General features: G+C 32.6%; 1 protein-coding gene across 8 annotated transcripts; it reads right to left on the bottom strand.

Moving 5' to 3' along the window:
* Positions 1 to 6736: 6736 nt before the first annotated feature.
* On the bottom strand, positions 6737 to 15299 carry LOC139490759 (serine-aspartate repeat-containing protein E-like). Of its 8 annotated transcripts, none has more exons than XR_011656395.1 (8): positions 13054 to 13191; positions 11637 to 12344; positions 10755 to 11240; positions 10284 to 10454; positions 9020 to 9084; positions 8050 to 8307; positions 7086 to 7362; positions 6737 to 7047 (listed from the first exon to the last, which is right to left on the bottom strand). XR_011656395.1 is itself a non-coding variant. In XM_071277739.1 (7 exons), the coding sequence occupies exons 2-7, from the start codon at positions 12325 to 12327 to the stop codon at positions 7324 to 7326; spliced, it is 1710 nt and encodes a 569-aa protein (XP_071133840.1). In that variant the 5' UTR covers positions 12328 to 12344; positions 15252 to 15299; the 3' UTR covers positions 6737 to 7323. The 8 variants fall into 8 exon arrangements, 5 of the variants coding, with proteins under 5 accessions (XP_071133840.1, XP_071133835.1, XP_071133836.1 ...); XR_011656397.1 differs by having other exon boundaries at positions 13010 to 13062; XR_011656396.1 differs by lacking the exon at positions 13054 to 13191 and adding an exon at positions 12544 to 12619.
* Between the last annotated feature and the right edge of the window lie 7189 nt (positions 15300 to 22488).

Below are 22488 nucleotides of genomic sequence, written 5' to 3'. Positions count from 1 at the left end.
TTTTCAAAACGCATGCAATTTAAAAAGCAAGCTATCACCATATACTTCTAATATAAATAAATCGAAACTTAACGCAGAAGATATGAATACACACACTACTAGATGCAAAATCGAGTGAGTGAAAGAAACTGCAGTGCATCTTAAAGAATTATACTCAGGAGCAATTAAAATTTTAAGGGTCCGATGTTTAACAACATTGACTACCAATGAGGGTCTCGGTCGGAAAGGGGAAAAGGAGTAGAGCTTATTTATTATGACAAAAAAGAAAAATAAATCATTATGTAAAACAAGCTTAATAAGGACTAATTACAAAACATAGGTATTAAATTAAGCTCAACGATCAACAGGCTTTAATCATAAGCTCTGTGGGAGCAATGAATGTCATAATTTGCACGAACTACTGGTACAATGTACAGAAAAGGTTGATAGACTCTTTGTCCAATATGGTAAGCATGGTAAGAGGAATTTTACATTCTGGTTGTCTCATAACATATAAATCCGAGTGCTCGTTCTTGTATTTTTGTATTTTTTTGGGTGTCACTGATTTTGTTCACTGCAAAAGCGCCATGTAAGTTGACGGTAGCTATGATAAATGATAGTGACTCTAAGTTTAGATAATGGTCTATAGTGAGAGGAGTACCAATTCTTTTCAAAACATTAGATATAGTACTAGTGCAGCTTTTTTCAAATGTTTGAGATTTCAGATGACTTTTTTTGTGTGTATTGAATCGTTTACAATCTTTCTTTGGTTTCAACAAAAACTTTAACCCTATTGTCACACTTTGTATTGATTCCGTTAATATTGAGATTGGTGTGTGGATGTGTGTGTTTATATTGCAATTACATGGACTTTGTCATGTTTGCCTATAATTTGTTTGACGAGAAAACTCATGATATTGAGTTAACTTTAATATTATCTTCTGCTAGGGTTTAATAATACATTATTCCAAGAAAGTGACAGATTTAGAGATGGTACTGTCATTGGCATGGTGATATGTCTTACGAAAAGTAAGATCTCAATATAAAGACATTAAATAATATACAGAGCCAAGTAGATATCACTTAGAAAAATCTTTATAGGTATATGCCAAGCAATAAACCTATACTTTGTCTTATGTTTAAACACGTGACTGTTTCATTTTAGATGATAGGATTTTAACAATTCTAGTGCAGAAGTACTTATAGACCATATTATTTTTCAAAGTAAAGACAAAGATCATTTGGTAATTTGTCTTATGTTTAAACACTGTTTCATTATATATGATAGGTTTTCATACGCCCGTGCACGGGACGTATACTATTATGGTATACCGTAACGGCGTTGTCCGTCCGTCCTACGTACCATCCGCCCGTCCGTCCGTCCCGGTCCGTCGGTCGTTCACATGTAGGTCAATAACTCAAATACGCTTAAACCAATTTGCATGAAACTTTGGTGAATTGTTCATATCTATTGACTTGAGCTCCCTTAGACCATACTTTGAAGGTGAAGAAGAAGATTATGTGATAGAAGGTCAAACGCTTTTCTAAGGTCCACATTTATTGCTGCTTGATATGTACTGGTATTAATTATTCAGTACCTTTTTCCAGTTTTCTAACATTTTGCGTGATGTAAGACTGACAGCCAAAGCTTGATCGAAGTCGCAAGGAAATATAATTCTGTCAAAAATACAAAATAGCAATATTTCATGTAGATTCCTTCAGAAAATGCACTATTTCAGAGTTACCTCCCCTTATAATTTTAATTTTAAAACATTGAAAAATCAAGCAAAATTAATCAACACTTGTAAAAAAATATTATGAGTTATAAGTTATAATTTTCTAATTTATTCTCTTATAAATGCAGTTTTACATTAGTTATCTGCATTTTTGGATCAAAATTGCTAACTTCATTGAACATATTGACCTTAGATTCTCTGTTTTTACAATCCGAAATTCATACTATATTTGGAATTGATGTTTTTAACTAAACATATGAGAAATTCCATAGAACATTTGTCATTCTCTATTTACATGTTTTATTGCAAATATAACTTCTATATCGTGTAAATAACCAACGAGCCGTGAAAGCTTAAGGTAATGAAGTATTTTATATTACTGCTGTGTAGTCCAATATTACTCCATTATGACATGTACTTTCCTTATTTCATTATGTGGTTTCATTGTAATCTATTGTGGTTTCTTTATCATATTTTGTACTTACTTCATTATAACATGTACTCTTTTTTTACACTATGTGGCTTCATTTTTTAAATTATATGGTTTCTATTACATTTTATGGTTTCATTGTTATAACATGTGGTTTCATTGTTATAATATGTGGTTTCATTGTTATAACATGTGGTTTCATTGTTATGATATGTGGTTTCTGTATTATGCGATGTAGTAAATTCATAATAAAATGTAACTTTTTTATTAGGTTATGATTACTGCTTTACTATATCATGTTTATACTTACCCTTTGTTATATCATATGATTTTTTTACATGAAGTATGTTATGTTATGTGGTTACTTTATTATATATTTTGTCTTTTCTATGTATCATATGTTGTACATCTTTCTTTTATAATGAAGATATCGATAATACTTATATTTGGTACACACTTAAAGAAGAAGATGCGTTATTAATGATAAAGGGAAGGATTTGCTTCGAATTATGCATAACATACAGCGTTATACCTTTTTTTAGTGCATCTTGTATAAATTTAATGCTTTATTTAGAGTCCGAGAGAGAAAACCAGGGGGCACAAACTTTTATGAGCAAAATATATGTTTTCCGATTAAAAGGAGGTGATGTCGTCTGGCCAAGTCCTATTATATTGAAATCGTTGGACTCAGCAGGTTTTTTTTTCAAACTTATTTTGTCCATGGCTCATTAATTACAGTTGAGAGACGGCAATTGTTGTTTTATATAAAGGTATACTCAAAAACCAAAATTTAGACTATGAACTGGAAACTGAGGAGATGTTGGATATTTACCCAAAGTTTGCTTTGCTTCGAACAAACAACGGACATCTAATTAAATGAGTATTTTGGCTCGTAGATACATGTAGCAATGGACTTTCTCTATGCGAGACATCGTATTAACCAGTGGCGGATCCAGAAATTTTCATAAGTGGGGGCCCACTGACTGACCTAAGAGGGGGCCCGCTCCAGTCACGCTTCAGTGATTCCCTATATAAGCAACCAAATTTTTTCCCAAAAAGGGGGGGCCCGGGCCCCCTGCCCCCTCCTAAATCCGCCTCTGTTAACTGAAGTGTAAGGATGAACAATTGTGTTAAACAGTAAGCATATGTTGATTAATCGTTGTTTGCAGTACTTTAAATGTTGCTCACATTATTACATGTACTGATCTTGTTGTATTGTGGACTAAGTACATTTTATCAACAGGAATTTCTTTTGATTTGTCATACGCACTTTTATATGCAAACGTTAATCTACAAAGTGGACGCAAATGATACCCGGCATGCACTTTTAAAGTTCATTATCCACGATAATTCCAGCTCATCATAAAAGTATTTATATGATCAATTATTAATTTCTGCTCTATTGATTTATATATTGTTTACAAACATACGCATGACTACTGACGAAAGGTGATATTAGTACTCATTGTTCAATACTTCTAACCGCAAACCAGAAAATAAAACCAAGCTGTTATTGAATTGTTATTAAATTTCATCACACGCATCTGCATGGTTACATCATATAATCTCAAGTTTCATTCGATTGAAAATTACCATTAAATAAGTTGATCATGTGACCAATGATCCTCTGTTTAGAGCCTCCAGGTTGCTGTAATTAATAGATGGGAATTTAACTGTATCCACTAAACCGCATAGTATTGAAGACAATCTGGATTGGGGTCTTCCATTCTGAATTCTTTAATTTTAATGCCATTTTTCTTTTTATTTTATCTATTTTGCCCAATATCCTCTATTCTATATCTATTGGTCTGTTTTCCTTTATTCTTTTTTTTTTCTATATTATTTTTATTCGTCCGTTTTTCTGTTCTACTTGTTCATTATTTTCTATTTCTTAACACTACCCAGACCCTCATTATATGGTCAAATACGCGAAAGTTTAAAAAGACTTGCCAATGTCTACTGAATGTATTTCACACCAGGGTCATTTTCGAAAAGTCTTATAATCTACTAATTTGATTCACCGTATATATATTACAATCAAAAATACAGATTCAAACAATTGAAATTATGGATTATTTATAAACCGATCGGCAAAGCATCATCGACTCATAATAGCCCAAATCGCAATAGTTATGATATCAAAGGTACCAGGATTATACTTTAGTACGCCAGACGCGCGTTTCGTCTACATAAGACTCATCAGTGACGCTCATATCGAAATATTTATAAACCCAAACAAGCACGAAGTTGAAGAGCATTGAGGATCCAAAATTCCAAAAAAGTTGTGCCAAATACGGCTAAGGTATTCTATGTTGACATATTAGGGAATTTTTTCGTAATCTATGTTGACAAATTAGGGATTTTTTTAGTATTTATTCAATGAATGTACAAGAAAGGATGGTGGAATTAAAGCTATGACATTCGGATTAAAATTGATTCATGTTGGTTTAAGATAGTATGTTTCTCACATACATTAGTTTTAGACGGTATTTCCCATCCTACCTCCTATTATAACGTCGTGACTATAACTGAAACATTGAAAAATTATATGTAAAAAGTAGGAAAAGTTCTCACATCTTTTAATGGCAAGTGTTACAAGCATGGGGTACCTTCTAATTCAGTTACAGCCGGTTGCATTAAGTGTGTAGGTAGAGGTAATATCTTTGGTTAGTTTGCTTGCTAGCTGAAGTCATTATTAGGTATGTTTTTTTGTTGTTGGGATGTACAAGTACCCGGCCACGTCCACTTGTATGTTTGTTCATCTGATGAGTTAAGCCTTTTTCAACTGATTTTTATAGTTCGTTCTTATGTTGTACTGTTATACCACTGTCCCAGGTAAGGGGGAGGGTTGGGATCCCGCTAACATGTTTAACCCCGCCACATTATTTATGTATGTGCCTGTCCCAAGTCAGGAGCCTGTAATTCAGTGGTTGTCGTTTGTTTATGTGCTACATATTTGTTTCTCGTTCATTTTTTAAAATAAATAAGGTCGTTAGTTTTCTCGTTTGAATTGTTTTACATTGTCATTTCGGGGCCTTTTATAGCTGACTATTCGGTATGGGCGTTGCTCATTGTTGAAGGCCGTACGGTGACCTATAGATGTTAATTTCTGAGTCATTTTTGTCTCTTGTGGAGAGTTGTCTCATTGGCAATCATACCACATCCTCTTTTTTATATATACTTCCCCGGCTCCTTTCGAAGTATAAATTGGTTATCTGTCGGACTAATCTACTCTTACTCTTAAAGGAGGGTAGTTTACCTAACCTAATAATGACTTCATGGTTCAGCTTGCAATCAAGCTAAACAAATATATTACCTTTATCTACACACCCAATGCAATCGGCTGTAAAATGGCTCTTTTTTCTTATGGTCTGGCAATTTTGAATACTTACTGACCTCATACAAATACTATACCGATTTCGAATAGATTTCATGGTAAAACTTAGATATGCAACGATATTGAATCTACTTTACTTGGTTTTTTGAGCTACAGTATAGAAAATCAACAGCATCACCTTAACTAGCTTCAATTGTTGTACAAGTAATTGCAAATGATCGAGACAACTATTCACCATTGTAAAAATACAAGCATTTGAACAACTAAAAGTCACTAGTATACTCTAAGGTGACTTATAATGTGCTTTACGCGACGGACATAATCGACATTTTATTTGGACACCTTAAAGACGGTTGCGGCTATGCAAGTTTGATCCATATTTGCCCGTTGGTTTGAGTTTTGTAATCTTGCAATAATTCAAATGGCCCTACAAGGCAAGGTGAGTTAAAAACTTATTTGACACGTCTTTTTTTTCTAAAACCGTATGTTAACCTTGAGTGTTTGTATCGTTTGGTTGCTGTCTCATAAACATCTATCACATGCCTCCTTTATCAATGGAATGCATATAAAGCTACGTTGCCCTGAACATGTATACTTTGGCCTGTAAGGGTTTACTTTTACAAACTATGACTTGGATAGAGAGTTGTCTCATTGGCACTCATACAACATCTTTTTATATCTATATGAAAAGTCTGCCATTTAATTTTACTCAGCCAACTACCACCAATCAATGAAATGTGTTTACCGGGGACCATTATACCAATACCGGTAAATGTCACAAAAAATCAGCTTGGCAAATTAGACCCGAAATTTCCAGAGAAACGTATACGAACTGTTCTGGTTCATAATATGCTGACATTAAAATTAGGCAAAAATTGTCACATTTTTGTTTTGCCTACATATGTATTGGAAGGACGAACAGAGAAAGACAGGAATGATAAGAATCGTAGTGAAACAATCGTCCTTCAAGTTTGGAGAAACGCTAGAAAAATGGAAGTGAATTTTAGAGAAAAACATGCTATTTCCTGACCATGCTCCAACATCACGTTTCAATTTCTGTGTCCAATATACAGGTCAGCGTTTTGTAGTGATTAATATAAATCAATGAAAATTTAACAATTATTTTATAATTTATTCACATATTCTTCGAATTCTCGATTTATGAAATAGAGATGAGAAATGCAACCATCAACATTTGGTAAATAATAGAAGTAAAATAATTTTCCCCTTGGTTTACATTAAGTCAATTCATCCGAGTGTTTTATAGGATTTATTCAAACAAATCCAATATCATTTGTACATATTTCTCTTTTATACATTTTAAATCATCACAGTGAAGGCATATATTAAATCAAATAAATTATACACATAAATGTGAAATACACAAACAAATAACATACAGTCTCGCTCAAATAGCTGAGATCATCAAAAATATTGCACATAAAATAAAAACTATAGACTTAAAGTCATACAGCGTCGCTGAGAAACAAGATTGCTATAACTTTAATGCCATAAACCATCGCTGAGAAAAATGATTGCTATAACTTTAATGCCATAAACCATCGCTGAGAAAAATTATTGCTATAACTTTAATGCCATACACCATCGCTGAGAAAAATGCCGCGGATTTCCATTGTCATAAAGCCATACAACATCACTCTGAGTAAAATACGGGCTCAATACTAAACAATCATAGTTAAATGTCTCAATGTCACATTATTCAGGTTACTCTTTGACCGACGGAGATCGCAGACATATGCAGTTGTCCCGTTATCAGAACTGTAGAGCACTGATATATCAGTTTTAGGATAAGTTCAAATTCTTACTAATCACAGCCTTTGTCAGTCAACCTCCGAATCTGTTTCTTCTAGCATAGTTTCCTAAAATACAAATAATAGGATTGTGAATGTCAATGGGGAATATATCAAATAGTTCAAAAAGACAATAACCCGACCAAGTCAATGTATACATTATTTTCATTATGTATAAGGAATAACATCAGAGATGAGTAAGTAGTTACAACTTAATACAAGTGTATCTATAATGTGCAACTTTTTGTTTAAATCTAAATAGCTGTCTCTGATCGTTCAAAGAAATTGAAATAGTTAAAGCGAGGACCACAACCTTACCTTAATTCTCTCCGCGCCAGAAGTCGCATAAGGCCTCCACAAAGAGGACCCAAAAATGAATTGTCACGCTACAAGTATTATTCACTTTACCGTACGTTTTCTTAACATTGAATCGGGGGCTGGAAAAAAGCACATTTCCTCTCCTAATCGCGAGTCGAAACTATTCTTTTAATTACAACATACGACATTTCCCACAGAACGAAAGGAAAAATTGGCTTGAAATATTTTATCATTTTGCACCAGTGCTTATAATGCTATTATTATCCATCGTAGAATATACATTGGCACTCTTAAAATCGTGAGACATTTTTCACCAGGATCCATGCAATAACCCTATATATAATTATGCAGTGTAATTTATAGCAATCGGAGAGCAGCGCATATAACGACTGCATTATTCTGGTTAAGGAAGCTTATAAAAAGTTGTATAAAACATACCAATCCACCTCTATCGTATATCCATGGAGATAATTCCTCGTGGAAATATCTAACCGCCATGTCCTTTAGTTTACAGGCAATACTTCCACCAGCCCCGGCCATCACAATAGCTGCTTTAGAAATATAAAAATACAAAGCAACCTGGTCCCATCCTATCGTCTCGCACAAAGCCTTCTTCACTAAGTCTTTGAAATGGTCGTAGGTTATTTGCTTGACCATGTCCATTACTATCGGTAAAAGATTAGCAGGCAAATTCATCTGAAATGCAATAATTTTCTAGTTGTACTATTGAAGGAATTTTTATCAAAGATAAAACCAAAAAATTATTTCAATTCTAATTAAAAAAAAAAAAAATTTGTATAAACCCTGTGGTAAAAGACAAATACATTTACAACTGTTGCCATGTATTTTTGGACATTTTGCGTTTTAACTTCGTATCTTTAAAAGTCGACATGATTGAAATACAAGTCCGCGCAAGGAATATTCTCTTGAGAGGGAGCTAGGCCAAAAAGGATGGAAATAAAACATTTTTTTATGGTTGTCAAATATACCTTTTACCTTAAAGTTTATAAACAGAACTAATATCCTTAATGACATCTATCTTATTTATTTAAAACAATTGAGAAATGAAATTTAAGGGTGGCAATCGATCCTCTCTATATCGTTGTCTTATTTTGAACAAGACCTCCACTGTATGTCGTCGTCTGATGTGTTTTATAACATTTTATTCCTTCATTTTACACGTACTTCGTGTTGGCTTTTTTCCTGAGAAAACTAATACCATTTGTATTTCGCATACATTGTGTATGCACAAAAGTCCTTTATCATTTTTAAATGACTTGTTTTAAGTTTCATTAAAACGTAGACTGCAGTAAAATCTTCTCGTTCAAACAAAATAATTTATCATAGCGGATGTAAAGATAACATTTTCAGAGGTCAGTAAGCAAATTTGGTTAAAAGCTATTTATACCTCTCGGGATAATCTATCTCCTTCCTTTCTTAGTTCATCCACTAAGTCTTTGGCAAGCTTCCTACCTAAAACAATAAGTAATCACTTAATAAAGATCAATGCACGATGGTATTATAGAAGGTAAAATGTTCCTCTTTGAGAAGATTTTATAACCATGTCGATTGTTCACCTTTAGCTATGAATATTATACGTTGATAATCGATTTGGTTAATCTATCATAAATATCGTAATTAAATGTACAACCGCTAACACGATATAACAGAAGATTAATGAAAATACTGGGTTAATCTCTCATAATTCGTTGATTTATATGTCACTGATCTACTGCTCATTAGATATTCGAATACTAAGCAAAAGGATAAGAGCTAGATGAATTGCAAATGATGGGGAAAAAAAGGGGGGGTTGTAGGATTGCTTAACAATTGATTTTCAACAAAATCTACAATTTTGATTTACGTTTTTTTAATAAACCATTATGGTAATTTTGCATTCATAATGAAATAGGGATAATTTATTAACAGAATTGGAATCGGACGTCCCAGTATTTCAAACTTCTCCGAAAACCTTGGTTTTTCCAATTAAGAGAAAAGCTGATGTAATTGTGACACAAATATTTTCCAGATCAATACCAGCTGGGATGTGGATTTTTTTAAAGGAAATATTTTAACGCCTCACATATTATGTATGCAATGTATGCACATGACTAAAATATTTTTTGATTCATCGATTTTATAATATTTAGATTAAATTTCAGTTGAATAGTATAGTTTAATATACAAATATTTCATGTAAACATTTAATTTATAAAAATAACGCACATAAAATTACGATACAAGCGTTTTTAGATGGTGAATACAACTTTCAAAAGCTGACTGTGTACTACTGCATAATTGCATATTTTCCACAAGTATTAAAAATGTTTTTCTTGTATTAGTAACTGATTTGTTTTAAGTGTCGTCATAAGAACTACGTTGAAAGTCAAAGAGTAAAAGGGTGATATAAAAAAATGATAATATAAGACGCCCCCCCCCCCCCCCCAAAAAAAAGAAAGAAAGGTAGGCAGTTTAAATATCTTCTAAAAATTTTACAAGAAAAACTATATATGGGACGGTTCTAGTCTTTAAACGGTGCTAGACCTTAAATATATGGATTTTCGGTACTTCACCCAAAATGCACATTTAAAGTGTGAGGGTAGGCATTCAAAGGAGGTAGAGAGACAGGAAACACTAAATCGGAGAGGGGCTTATATGTAGCATAACCATACCTTGAGACGCGGGTGACAACAAAGGTCCAGCAGTAGCGCCTTGGAGAGGTGAAGTTCCTCCAGCTCCCATGCGCTGGACACAGTCGTCAGCTATTCTATTTAGTCTTCTAGCTATTTCTTCTATCATTTTTTCCTGCTCTGACGATGTTAAAGGCTCTTGTGATTCGTCTCCTGTACAAATGAAGGAGACGTTATAGAATGAAATGTACAAATGTTAAGTGTAAGACTGCATATGGCCAAACAAAAGAGGATAGTAGATTATAATGATTACTTTAAGCATTACCTGGCCTCCATTGTAGCCATGATAAGTCAATAAACATATAAGCAAGTGTTGGATTGATGTTTAATTCTATGTCCCTTACATCTCTTAGACGCTTTGAAATAATATACAAATTTAGCAGGACTACTTACGAAGTAGAATTCTCATTTTATTAGGCTTTACTTGATACCAAAACATGTTCAGATATATACCTGTTTGTAATCGATCTACCTCCTTCAAAGTAGAACCCATTGGACCATCAACTTCATCATCATTGCAACCATCCACTTCCAAAGAGAACGTTCTCTCAATTGTCCTTCTATCAGTTAACAAAGTCCGCGTTGTTCCATCATTTACTATGGTTTTGTCCTCCTGAATTACTGTTGTATGTGATTCTACTTTAAACCCATTAGTAAAAGGACCTAGGTCTAATTTAAGTCCAGATTTCTTATCTTTAATTCCATCAGCAAATGAAATATCTCTACCTGGACTGAAGTCTTTTCTCTTGTGGATCCTTTTAGCGGGAAATGTGTATGGTTCCTCTTTAACTTCGGCAGACGATAGGCATTTTTCGAACATATTAGTAATTTCTTCACGTGAGACTTGAGTTTTGTATCTTCTGTCACGCGCGGGCGACTTAGAATTTGGTGCCATGTTCTGAGTGGGACTTTGTTGGTTTGAATGTGATCCTTTGGAATCTGGAAGTTATATGGTATCAAATACTTAGAATATATAAATAAAAAGTCTAACCCTGCATGTGCTTTTAACCAAAGCAAAATACAATGAAATTATTTTCTAATTTGAATTTGAATTTTAGGAGTGAAATACGATTACATCATTCGCTTTGATTTCGCATACATAAAGACATAATATATTGTACTTCAAGAAAACGTGTTTGTGTGCATTTAGATGTACTTACAACCTTTAGGCTATAAAAAATATATCCTAAGTACACATTATGTATGATATCTACTTTTATATTTCATTGACAAAGCCTCGGACAAAGCACATCTTTCTTTTCCACGTATTGTACTTATATAATTGAAATCTGTATGTAACATTGTTATATAAGCAAAATAAGATAATAAACTTACTTTCAGACGTTCTTGCTTTGATACTAATATTATTTTTCTTTCGTTCGATAATCTCAGCATCGTTTGAAGTGGTTGATATTTGACCTTTATTGTTGTTAACTTTCAGTACACTATCATTACCATGATGAGGGGTCGGTGTCCTTTTAGATTCCTTAGATATATTTTTATCACCATGTTTCTTATCTTTCCAGAGTATGAATATGATTCTTTCCTTAGTCCTTTGCACGACACTTTTTTTCTTTCGGTTTTCAGGTGGACTTGTGTTATTGTCACTATCAGACGACGGAACAGTGCCAGATTTCTGTCTATTAAGTTTATTTTTTCTCCCTACTTGCAACTTTGATTTGTTTTCAGTATGAGTGATCTTCGATGTTCTGTCAATTGGCAGAGACTTATATTTCTTGTGATCATAATCCTCTTTCTTAAAAGTCATGGTTTCTACAACATCCTCAAGCGAAAATCTTTGTGTAGCTTTCCTGTAACTATCAGAACGCTTGAATTCAGGAAGGTCCTCAACACAGTTACAGTCCTCTTTTTCAACGCTATTCAAACAATTATCATTTGTCGGTTTTTCCTCTTCTGTTGGATTTGATTGCAGATGAAGAAAAAGATCAAATAACTGTTCGCTTTCCTTTCTAGTTATAGGACAGGTTTGTCTCAGCGGGCGACTTCTGTTTAATGATGAAGGCATTCTTGGTTCTCTTCTCTCTAAAATTATAATTAACCAAATTAAATTAAATTGATATCGATTTGCTTGATACCTGGCCGAAGCATGGAATTTCCTTTTGGAATTTTTTTTGTATATGTACTGTTACATAAAATGAATTTACTATATATAGTATATTCCATTCAAGATAACCCGTGACTTTTTAACCTTTTAGTCATATGAATGAATTTACATATTTACTTAAATTCTGTATTGTTGAAATAGCTGATTAAAATGTTTCAATGGAACCGAAGTTAAAATACCTGTCCTCTAATATGTGTGTACACAATAATTTTTTCATCATATGGTAATTTAGTTATTTATAAATAATGAATGAATAATGTACAAACAATATAAAACCACAGTTGACTAACCATGCTAACGACAGGTAAATATGTCTATAAAACCTGTTTACTTTTAAAAGTTGACATCTGATGGTTATCTTAAACCTTTATTAATGATACTTTCCAAAGTGTCTTTTATTTGGGACTGTGTTAAACTTTAACCAAAATGCAATAACTTAGTCATGAAGTTAGTGCAGATCTATTGAAGCATTATGTATTGATTAAGTCACTAGGGGACATGTTTATCAAAGTCATCTTTCTTTGGAATATTTTATCAAGTTTAATAAAGTTTGTCTACGATTAAACCTTGTAAACGACACTACCTGGAATATTGCGTACACTATCCAATAATAAAATGAAAACTTACATTAGGTTTAGAAATATATATATATCCTTTGTGACACCTGGAATGATTGTGTCAGTATTCAGGTGACATTTGTGGTTTATTGAACTGACTAACAATGCAACAAAAATACTTCCGTATTTAGAGTGAATGACGTAAACTAATCTATATTTATAGACGGGTGGAAATCGGGTAGTTTATTTTTTGATAAGAGTTATTTTTAGATTTTTGGGTAAAATTCTTACCTGTTTTCATTGGCGGAAAATCCTTGTATTGTCATTATGATATTGATACAATACTGTCAGAGTTGAGGGTAACCAGAGAAAACAGTTGCAGTAACTTTAAATAAAGCAAAAGCTATGTATGTGGATTTGTCTGAATGGGGGTTCTATTTCCTTTCAGTGACTTCAGTTTTTATACCATTTTATCTCAATCAAAAATAAATTAACGCGCTTGCTATTTTTTTTTTTTTTTTTGCAGCGACAAGCATGAATAGGAAAGAACTAATTATAAAGGGGCACATGGCCCAAGCGCCTTTGTAAGAACATGTAATTGCATGCATACTGTAGGGAGCTACAATTTGATTTTATAGGGGAGGGAGGTCTAAAAAAAAAAGCAGGACATGAGTTTTGGGCAATAAATTAAGGCAGGCTGAGCAACTTATAAAAAAGGCGCAGGATGACAATTTATGCAAATAAAGTCAAGATAAACTAATAAAAAGGTAGGACCGAATAGAGTGAAAAATAAAAATGCAGGACAGAGATTACAACTAAAAAAAATCAGGACAAACTAACCCCCTTCCTAAAAATCAAATGGTTTACATCAACTTAATGTTTGACAATTAAAACTAGACGTCAGATCATATTGCAATTTATTTGTTAAATACACATGACTCATCAACAATGTTCTTAACTATACCAAATCTAATCTGAATATTATCTAATATTTTTTTTTCAAACAAAAGGATAACCATAAACAACGCAGAGAGGCATCTTGTCATCTTATCTAGCCAAGGGTAACGATCCAGCCTCCTTCTACCAACCAGGTCCATCAGGTAGAGAGAAGGGGGCTGTATCGTTATCCTTGGTTGGTGAAGATGGCATCTGGTATATACGAAAGGATAATTCCTAGGCACTTTTTTTATTTTAACAAAAATAATAAAGATTCTTCATTTTTTCAACCATTGAAACCCTATAGATATCTTACATATTGACGTTTTTTGGGGTTCGTGTAGATTTTAATATGCATGTACAGTGATTTAGATTTTTTTTTATACTCACATTTTTTCTTCTTTTTGTAATGAAGATGTCTTTTCTTCGTCTTGTGTTTTTATGATTTTTTTTTTTTTTTTTTGACTAGCGAGAGTTTTTTTTCCAATTTACTCATAAACTTTTTCAATCAACTTATTGGCAGTTTTTACCATTTTTTCCAATTGTTCTTGTCATTTCAACGGTCCCAAAAACTGTTTGCACATGAGTGGTCAAAATTAAAAATACTTTTTGGAAGGAAAGCTTTATTTTGTAACCAGTTAACCCATTGTTAATGAGAGGATATATAATCTAAGGCCTTTAGGAATACAATACTGCTACCACTGATGGCAAAACCAATGCTAGATACGTCAATAGAGGTGAGTGGGAACCCTCTCTGACAAATGTTATATTTACAGACAAAATATTCAACAATCACATCTCCAAGTCAGAAAATGCTACAAGTTTATACAGTAGCAATGATTAAATTCCACTGTAACTCTGAGTTTGTATTCTCTAAGAATCTGATTATCTTTTGTTCTTAGTTTTGTAATTATTATAAAAAAAAAACTAAAACAAGAATGTGTCCACAGTACACGGATGCCCCACTCGCACTATCATTTTCTATGTTTAGTGGACCGTGAAATTGGAATAAATTCTCTAATTTGGCATTAAAATTAGAAAGATCATATCATAGGGCACATGTATACTAAGTTTTAAGTTGATTGGACTGCAACTTCATCAAAAACTACCTTGACCAAAAACTTTAACCTGAAGCGGGACAGACGGGCCAACGAACGGACGGACGAACGAACGTACAGACGGACGAACGGACGCACAGACCAGAAAACATAATGCCCCTCTACTATCGTAGGTGGGGCATAAAAACTACATAAGTGCTATTATATCATACATATAATGTGGTTATTTCTGTATGATGTAGTTTTTAGTGCACATGACAAATAACATACTTACAAAAGATGTATATAACGTTCTTGTTGTAACTTGAAATAATCGAATATTACCTTGTATATAAGAGGAACTACTATATATACGGTTACCCTTCATAGCACATGACGAAAACTTCTTGGGGTATTTTCACTTTCTATTTTTGTCCTGTTAAAATGATTTAAAAAAGTATACTCTTTACAGCTGAATGGATTTATACCTATAGAAAAGATTAAATCCCTTAATCATGTTATTGCCGTGAGCAATATATATATATAAAATTTATCTTGTACGAAATATATATGAACTGATTCTTGGTTTAATGTATTAACACACTGTGACTTTCTCCTGTGTTGTTCAAGTTCATTTACCCGTAAGCACTAAATATAAGTACTCGGTTTCTCTATTGCAAAATAGATGACTGCAAGAGGAATAACAATCCCTATTCGATTGCCAAAAAAAAAAAAAAAACATTTTACGTAGAGTTTATGTTTTCTGAGAAAAAATGGGTTAGGTAAGCACTAACTGAAACATAAAAGAACTTAAAGATGTCTTCAAATAAGTACAGTTACATAATTATAGATATATGTGATCAGAGACAAGAGTGTGAATAAGTACATTTCACTGTAAAACCTTTAATAATGAGCAAAATAGCACCTGTAGAACATAGCCATGGATGGTAGCCTACAAAAGAGAGGCGAATGATACCAAAGGGACATCATAACTCTTATTTATATTTTATAGAGTGGTGTATTATGAGTGTCCGTTCATGTATTTTTCGCATAACCGTCTAGATGCTTCGCACAAGTATCTTGATAGTTCGTGTTAGTATCTAGATGCTTCGTTAGAGTATCTAGATAGTCGAAAAAGCATATTGAAAAGTATTTGTATTCAGTTTAACTATTTCCATCTAGATAGTTAGTCATAGTAACTAGATACTTGTTTAAACTATCTAGATACTTGGGCGAAGCCTCTAGATACTTGTGCGAAGCATCTAGATATACTTGTGCGGAGCATCTATATACTTGTGCGGAGCATCTATATACTTGTAGAAAGCATCTAGATACTTGTGCGAATCAACTAGATACTTGTGAGAAGCATCTAGATACTAATTAAAAGTAACTAGATGCGTTGAAAATATCTAAATAGAAAAAAGGTATCTAGATACTTCGCTAAAGTATCTAGATGTATCTTACAACCATCTAGATACTTGTTGAAAGTATCGAGACGGAAAAAACATCTAGATGAAACCATCGCTATTTTGACATTGGAGTGGAGTGTTGGAGTAAAATTTGGATTGAATATTTGGAGTGAAATATTGGAGTATATATAGTAAATTATTCTAGCACTTGTAGAATGTCAGTGAGTTAAATATTTTGTTTAATATTGAGCAAGTATTCATTATGATTTAGAATTTACAGCGCTCAATATAAATATATGTTTTGGTAACATACGATCATGAATATTTATGTGGTTATGTTTATTTTAAATAATTTAATTTTGGATGTAACGCGTCTTCTGATTGCCGCTGACGTCGTTTTGTTTATCAACCCATAGACATAATTTTGTCATGTGACCGTGACGTCATCAAAGTTTTTTCATGATTTACCCCGGAATTAAGATTAACTTATAAGAAATGAAGAAATAACATTAAAAATGTGGTGCACGCTGAATAACCCGCGTAGCGGGTTATTGAAAGAGTGCACCACATTTTTTTTTATGTTATTTTGAATACAAAAAATATTACATTCCATTATCTATTATATTCCGTTACTGTACAGGGCCGTAACTACATTGAGGCAAATGAGGCAAATGCCTCATGTAAAAAATTTCAAAAAAAAAAAAAATGAAACAAAAGGTTGTTTTCATACTCAAATTGTTTTCACGGAAAGTGTCTTGCAAGAAGCAAATTCTCTTCACTCCCTGGTGTATCCTCTGGATGTTTTTCGTTATCCATGTTTCTATTTTCCGTTTAGTTTTCAGAGTTGATGGTCTATTGTTTGTACTTCTGTGTTCCGGGTTTGTCTTTTGTTCATTTATTGTCCTCCTTTATGACTATAGTCTGAGCGATGATATTCATTTGTAAACGTGATTTTGCAATGTTACATGTCCACCGATGTCCAGAATTGTTCGATAAATATATTTTAAGAACATGCGATGCTACTCAGTGGACACAAAAAAAATGTCCTTTCTGCATGAATAATTGAAATTGATATCAAAGAATACAAAACAGTTTATTTTATTGTAAAAAAAACTAGATAGCTGACATGGTTTGAATTGAAGTCAGGTCACATATTTCCCGGTATCAAATAATTTGAAGAAAAAAAAAACAAGGTATTGCCATATATGACCTTTTACATTGAAAGTTTAAACTTGCATTAAGTCGTGATGAGACCCTTTAACAGATAATGAAAGAGTATGGGGACATAATCGCACATAAAGTCAATGCATAGAAAAAATACAAATGATCAATGGTCAAAGTTTGTGTTCCTGCTCTTCATCTTGATAGTTGCCGGATGGTCTTCAACAATACTTTTAAAAATCATTAATACCGTAAAAGATCGTAAAACAAGGTGAAGATGGTCCCTAGTGTGGACTTAAGCAGTACTAGTACTTAAAGTATAATACAGCAATGTCACTATATTAAAATCTAGTCATAGAAAAAATCACCAAAGTCTAATCACAATACAAGACAAGAACAGACAGACAGATACGGTATTAATAATTATGAGAATTACAATTTTCGCTTTATCCTACATATTAGTCTTTTAATGTTGTCTCTAATACCTAAAAGTCTTAAATTACAACAAATGGAAGTTCTAAAATTACAATTAATATTTGTTTTTGCTTTGGGACCTGATTGTCGAAAAAAATATCTAAAAACTAATTAAGCCGTTTCAATGCAAGAAAAAGTCTGGGAAACGCTCAAAATGCACGATTTTGCGTTATTTTTCTCAGAGCTACTGGGGGCCTTGAGTGGCCCCCAGACCCCTCGCCCAAAATTTTTCAAATATTTTGCCTCATTATTACCATAGGCTAGTTACGGCCCTGCCGTATATATCCTGCACAAAATGTGCGCTTCGATTTTTGATCCGTCAAAAAACATGGCCGCCGTTACTTAAAATAGAACATAGGGGTCAAATGCAGTTTTTGGCTTATATCTCAAAAACGAAAGCATTTAGAGCAAATCTGACATGGAGTAAAAATGTTCATTAGGTCAAGATCTATCAGCCCTGAAATTTTCAGATGAATCAAACAAACCATTGTTGGGTTACTGCCACTTAATTGGTAATTTTAAGGAAATTTTGCAGTTTTTGGTCATTATCTTGAATATTATTATAGATAAAGATAAACTGTAAACAGCAAAAAAGATCAGCAAAGTAAGATCTACAAATAAGTTAATATGACCAAAATTGTCAATTGACCCCTTAAGGGGTTATTGTCCTTTAATGACAATTTTTCACAATTTGTTCATCATATTTGCTAACTTTAAAAAATCTTCTCCTCTGAAACTACTGAATGGATTTGGTTAAAACTTAGCATGGTTGTTCCTTAGATTATCCTGCACAAAGTGTGTGCTTTGATTTTTGATCCGTCAAAAAACATGGCCGCCGTTACTTAAAATAGAACATAGGGGTCAAATGCAGTTGTTGGCTTATATCTCAAAAACGAAAGCATTAAGAGCAAATCTGACATGGAGTAAAAATGTTCATTAGGTCAATATCTATCAGCCCTGAAATTTTCAGATGAATCAAACATCCAATTGTTGGGTTGCTGCCACTTAATTGGTAATTTTAAGGAAATTTTGCAGTTTTTGGTCATTATCTTGAATATCATTATAGATAAAGATAAACTGTAAAGAGCAAAAAAGATCAGCAAAGTAAGATCTACAAATAAGTTAATATGACCAAAATTGTCAATTGACCCCTTAAGGGGTTATTGTCCTTTAATGACAATTTTTCACAATTTGTTCATCATATTTGCTAACTTTAAAAAATCTTCTCCTCTGAAACTACTGAATGGATTTGGTTAAAACTTAGCATGGTTGTTCCTTAGATTATCCTGCACAAAGTGTGTGCTTTGATTTTTGATCCGTCAAAAAACATGGCCGCCGTTACTTAAAATAGAACATAGGGGTCAAATGCAGTTTTTGGCTTATATCTCAAAAACGAAAGCATTAAGAGCAAATCTGACATGGAGTAAAAATGTTCATTAGGTCAATATCTATCAGCCCTGAAATTTTCAGATGAATCAAACATCCAATTGTTGGGTTGCTGCCACTTAATTGGTAATTTTAATGAAATTTTGCAGTTTTTGGTCATTATCTTGAATATTATTATAGATAAAGATAAACTGTAAACAGCAAATATGATCAGCAAAGTAAGATCTACAAATAAGTCAATTTGACCAAAATTGTCAATTGACCTCTTTAGGAGTTATTGCCCTTTAAAGACTTTTTTCACAATTTGTTCATCATGTTGACTTACTTTAAAAAATCTTCTCTTATGAAACTGCTGTATCAATTTCAGCCAAACTTAGGCTAAATGAGTTTCAGAGTTTCAGAGTATCTAGTATAAATTTTATATTTCATTTCCTTGTATGTCAAGAAACATAGCTCCTATGGCTAAAATAGAACATAGGAGAAAATGATTTTTTTTTGCTTTTGAAGAAAATAGGACGATTCAAAGAACATTTAAATAAATTGAAAAGCCAAAATAATCATTGATGAGAGATTAAACCAAAAAAATTCAGGTGAGCGATTCAGGCTCTTGAGAGCCTCTTGTTTCCTACATGTATTTACTTTGTGAGACTTTAATAAACTATTCTGAAATCTGTATTTACCTACTTTGGTGCTGTTCAAATTTGGATTTTTGAAGCTCTGTTTGTGACAAGTGTCCCCGATTTCAAGCATGATTATATCTTATTACCAACCCCACCTCAATCTGAAATGAAAACCATATTTGGAATCAACTGTCATGTCAACTAAAAAGTATGCCAGACTGTTCACAATCATCTTCAAATTAGGATCGGGTAAGTTGTGATGCCAAAGTGCATTCTGAATTGCATTAAATTTCGAAGACCCGATTTCGGTATAACGCAGCAATATCGAAGTACAGAAATATGTTCAAAAGAAACTTCAACACTTGATGTACCATTTCATCTGACATTTTGTGCTGGTTTGATCCATAAGTGTTATGGTTGTAGCCAAGAATTCTCAAATAAGTATAGTAATTCGGCATATGATTTACTTTTAAAAGTTACGACTTTAGATCATACTTCGGTCCTAAGTTGAAATGTTAAAAAAACCTCTAAGATGCTTTCACTTTGGTGCAGAATGTGCACGTCGGCTTGTATCAAGAATCAAAATGAGGCATGTTATTCTACACAACAAAATAAGAAAGACTAATTGAAAGAAGGACACACAGAAATTCTGAATCAGACAGAATAGCATTTATTATATACTGACATTTTTTACAATGCCTTTGTGTGGGTAGTTAAACATTGATAGCAAATGAATTTAACATCCTATCATAGTGTTTCTTTTAATAGGCGCTACATCAAAAGTTGCATGTAGGATTTTTAAAACAATCGAGCCCGACTTTATTGTTTTAAAAATAACATAAACATGATACACAAGTTTATCAAACTCTACATCAGAGACCAAATGAAATAGAAGTTTACAATTATGAGTCATCGTAAGACCTTCAACAATGAGCAAACACAATACCGCATAGTAATCTATCATATATTTATTAGACTGAAATGACAAATGTAAAAAAACAGCTATAAAGATTTAAATGTACAATACAATAAACGAAAAACATGATATATACAGCAACATGACGACAACCTCTGAGTCGATATATTTCACATGAATTGCAGCAAAAATTTAGCAAGCGGCTCATGTACGATAAAAAAAATAATATTAAAAGGAACATTTTTTTTCGTCTCATTATCTAACTTTTTGATCCTTTGATAATGCATTACATTGCAGTCTAATTCGCCCCATGCCTCAGTGTCCTTTATATTTGCTTTCGCCCCTAGTAACAATTTCGATTAATTCTTTTTGTTTCGTTTGATATTTCTCGTTGATTCTGTTTCTTTTTGTTTCGTTTCGCATTATATAGTCTATATAGGCACTCGAAACACAATCTCTGGGATTACAAAATGTGAAACAATGGTATGTACATATGAACATAACTGAAAATGTGGAGGCCGGGGTAATCTGGCCCCTTCTCTAAATAACGTACAGTGGTATTGCGGTACAACAGTAAAACATACTATATGAAAGTATTGAATTGACGATTAACATATTGAATTTCGTATTTGATGGCGATCTCATTTGATTTAAAAGACACTTGTTTACATGTTTTCAAAGAGGAAGTTGAATAACGTTGTGGTTTTTAGTTTCTGTTTTAAAGAACCAAACAATGACGAAATCAAAATGTTAAGCTTGTCTGTTTGATCAGATTATCCCCCCTTTTTCTTTGCACTGTCCAATAAATAAATGATTTATACCAAAGTAAGATGACATACTTATATGTGATTAAAATTTCTATTTAATAAATTTGTCTCTGGTAGTTTGAAATAATAGTTTTATCAAATTCTCCATTTAAACATAAATTATGTAAATAAACAACATTTCTTAATCATGATAAATCTGCATTTGTCCATGAACTAGGCTAACTAGATCATTATAATGTTATGATCATGTTATTCGTGATATCGAAAACATTGGTAATTTAAATGGAATTTCCGCCCTTTATTATTTAGTTTTGCCTATTTATACATATGCTGATATTTATTTTTATCTTATCTTTGTATTGCTCATAATTATCTACAACTTACTTAAAATTGAAAAGGAAAAAATGATTTCAAATATAAAAGATCATAAAAGTAAGAAGTTTAAAAATCTAATGGATTTAGTTATCTATAGACGTCATTAATTTCATAAATGTAAAGCGATAAAAAAAAGTTTAGTAATGTTTGAATATATGAAAAACAAAATCAATGTAAAAACGATCAAATAAGATTCCATAATCTTACAATTGTATTGTATTGTCCTTATATAAGAATAAGTTTATTCGCAGGATCAATTAGTTTATCATGACGGATCTATCTAATTTTTGTTTTGTGGGGTTACTAACGCAAGAAGAAATGTGAGATACGTGACTATAAATGAGTACATGAATTGTTCAAGCTGAATGAACTATCCATATATAAGTCTACCAAATCCACGGAGCTGTCAATAAGGCCTCACGTA

This window comes from Mytilus edulis, chromosome 10 (assembly GCF_963676685.1).
Source record: "Mytilus edulis chromosome 10, xbMytEdul2.2, whole genome shotgun sequence".
NCBI classification, from domain to species: Eukaryota; Metazoa; Mollusca; class Bivalvia; order Mytilida; family Mytilidae; genus Mytilus; species Mytilus edulis.
The sequence above is the reverse complement of the archived record's forward strand: the minus strand, read 5'-3'. Positions and strand labels throughout refer to the sequence as shown.

Bases quoted from the DNA above. Each gene is read 5' to 3' on its own strand.
- LOC139490759 (XM_071277739.1), bottom strand. From the start codon at position 12,327: ATGCCTTCATCATTAAACAGAAGTCGCCCGCTGAGACAAACCTGTCCT. The intron at 10,455-10,754 runs GTATATATCTGA...TCATTTGTACAG, and splicing joins GGTAGATCGATTACAAACAG to GAGACGAATCACAAGAGCCT. The intron at 9,085-10,283 runs GTATGGTTATGC...TTATTGTTTTAG, and splicing joins GTTGTCACCCGCGTCTCAAG to GTAGGAAGCTTGCCAAAGAC.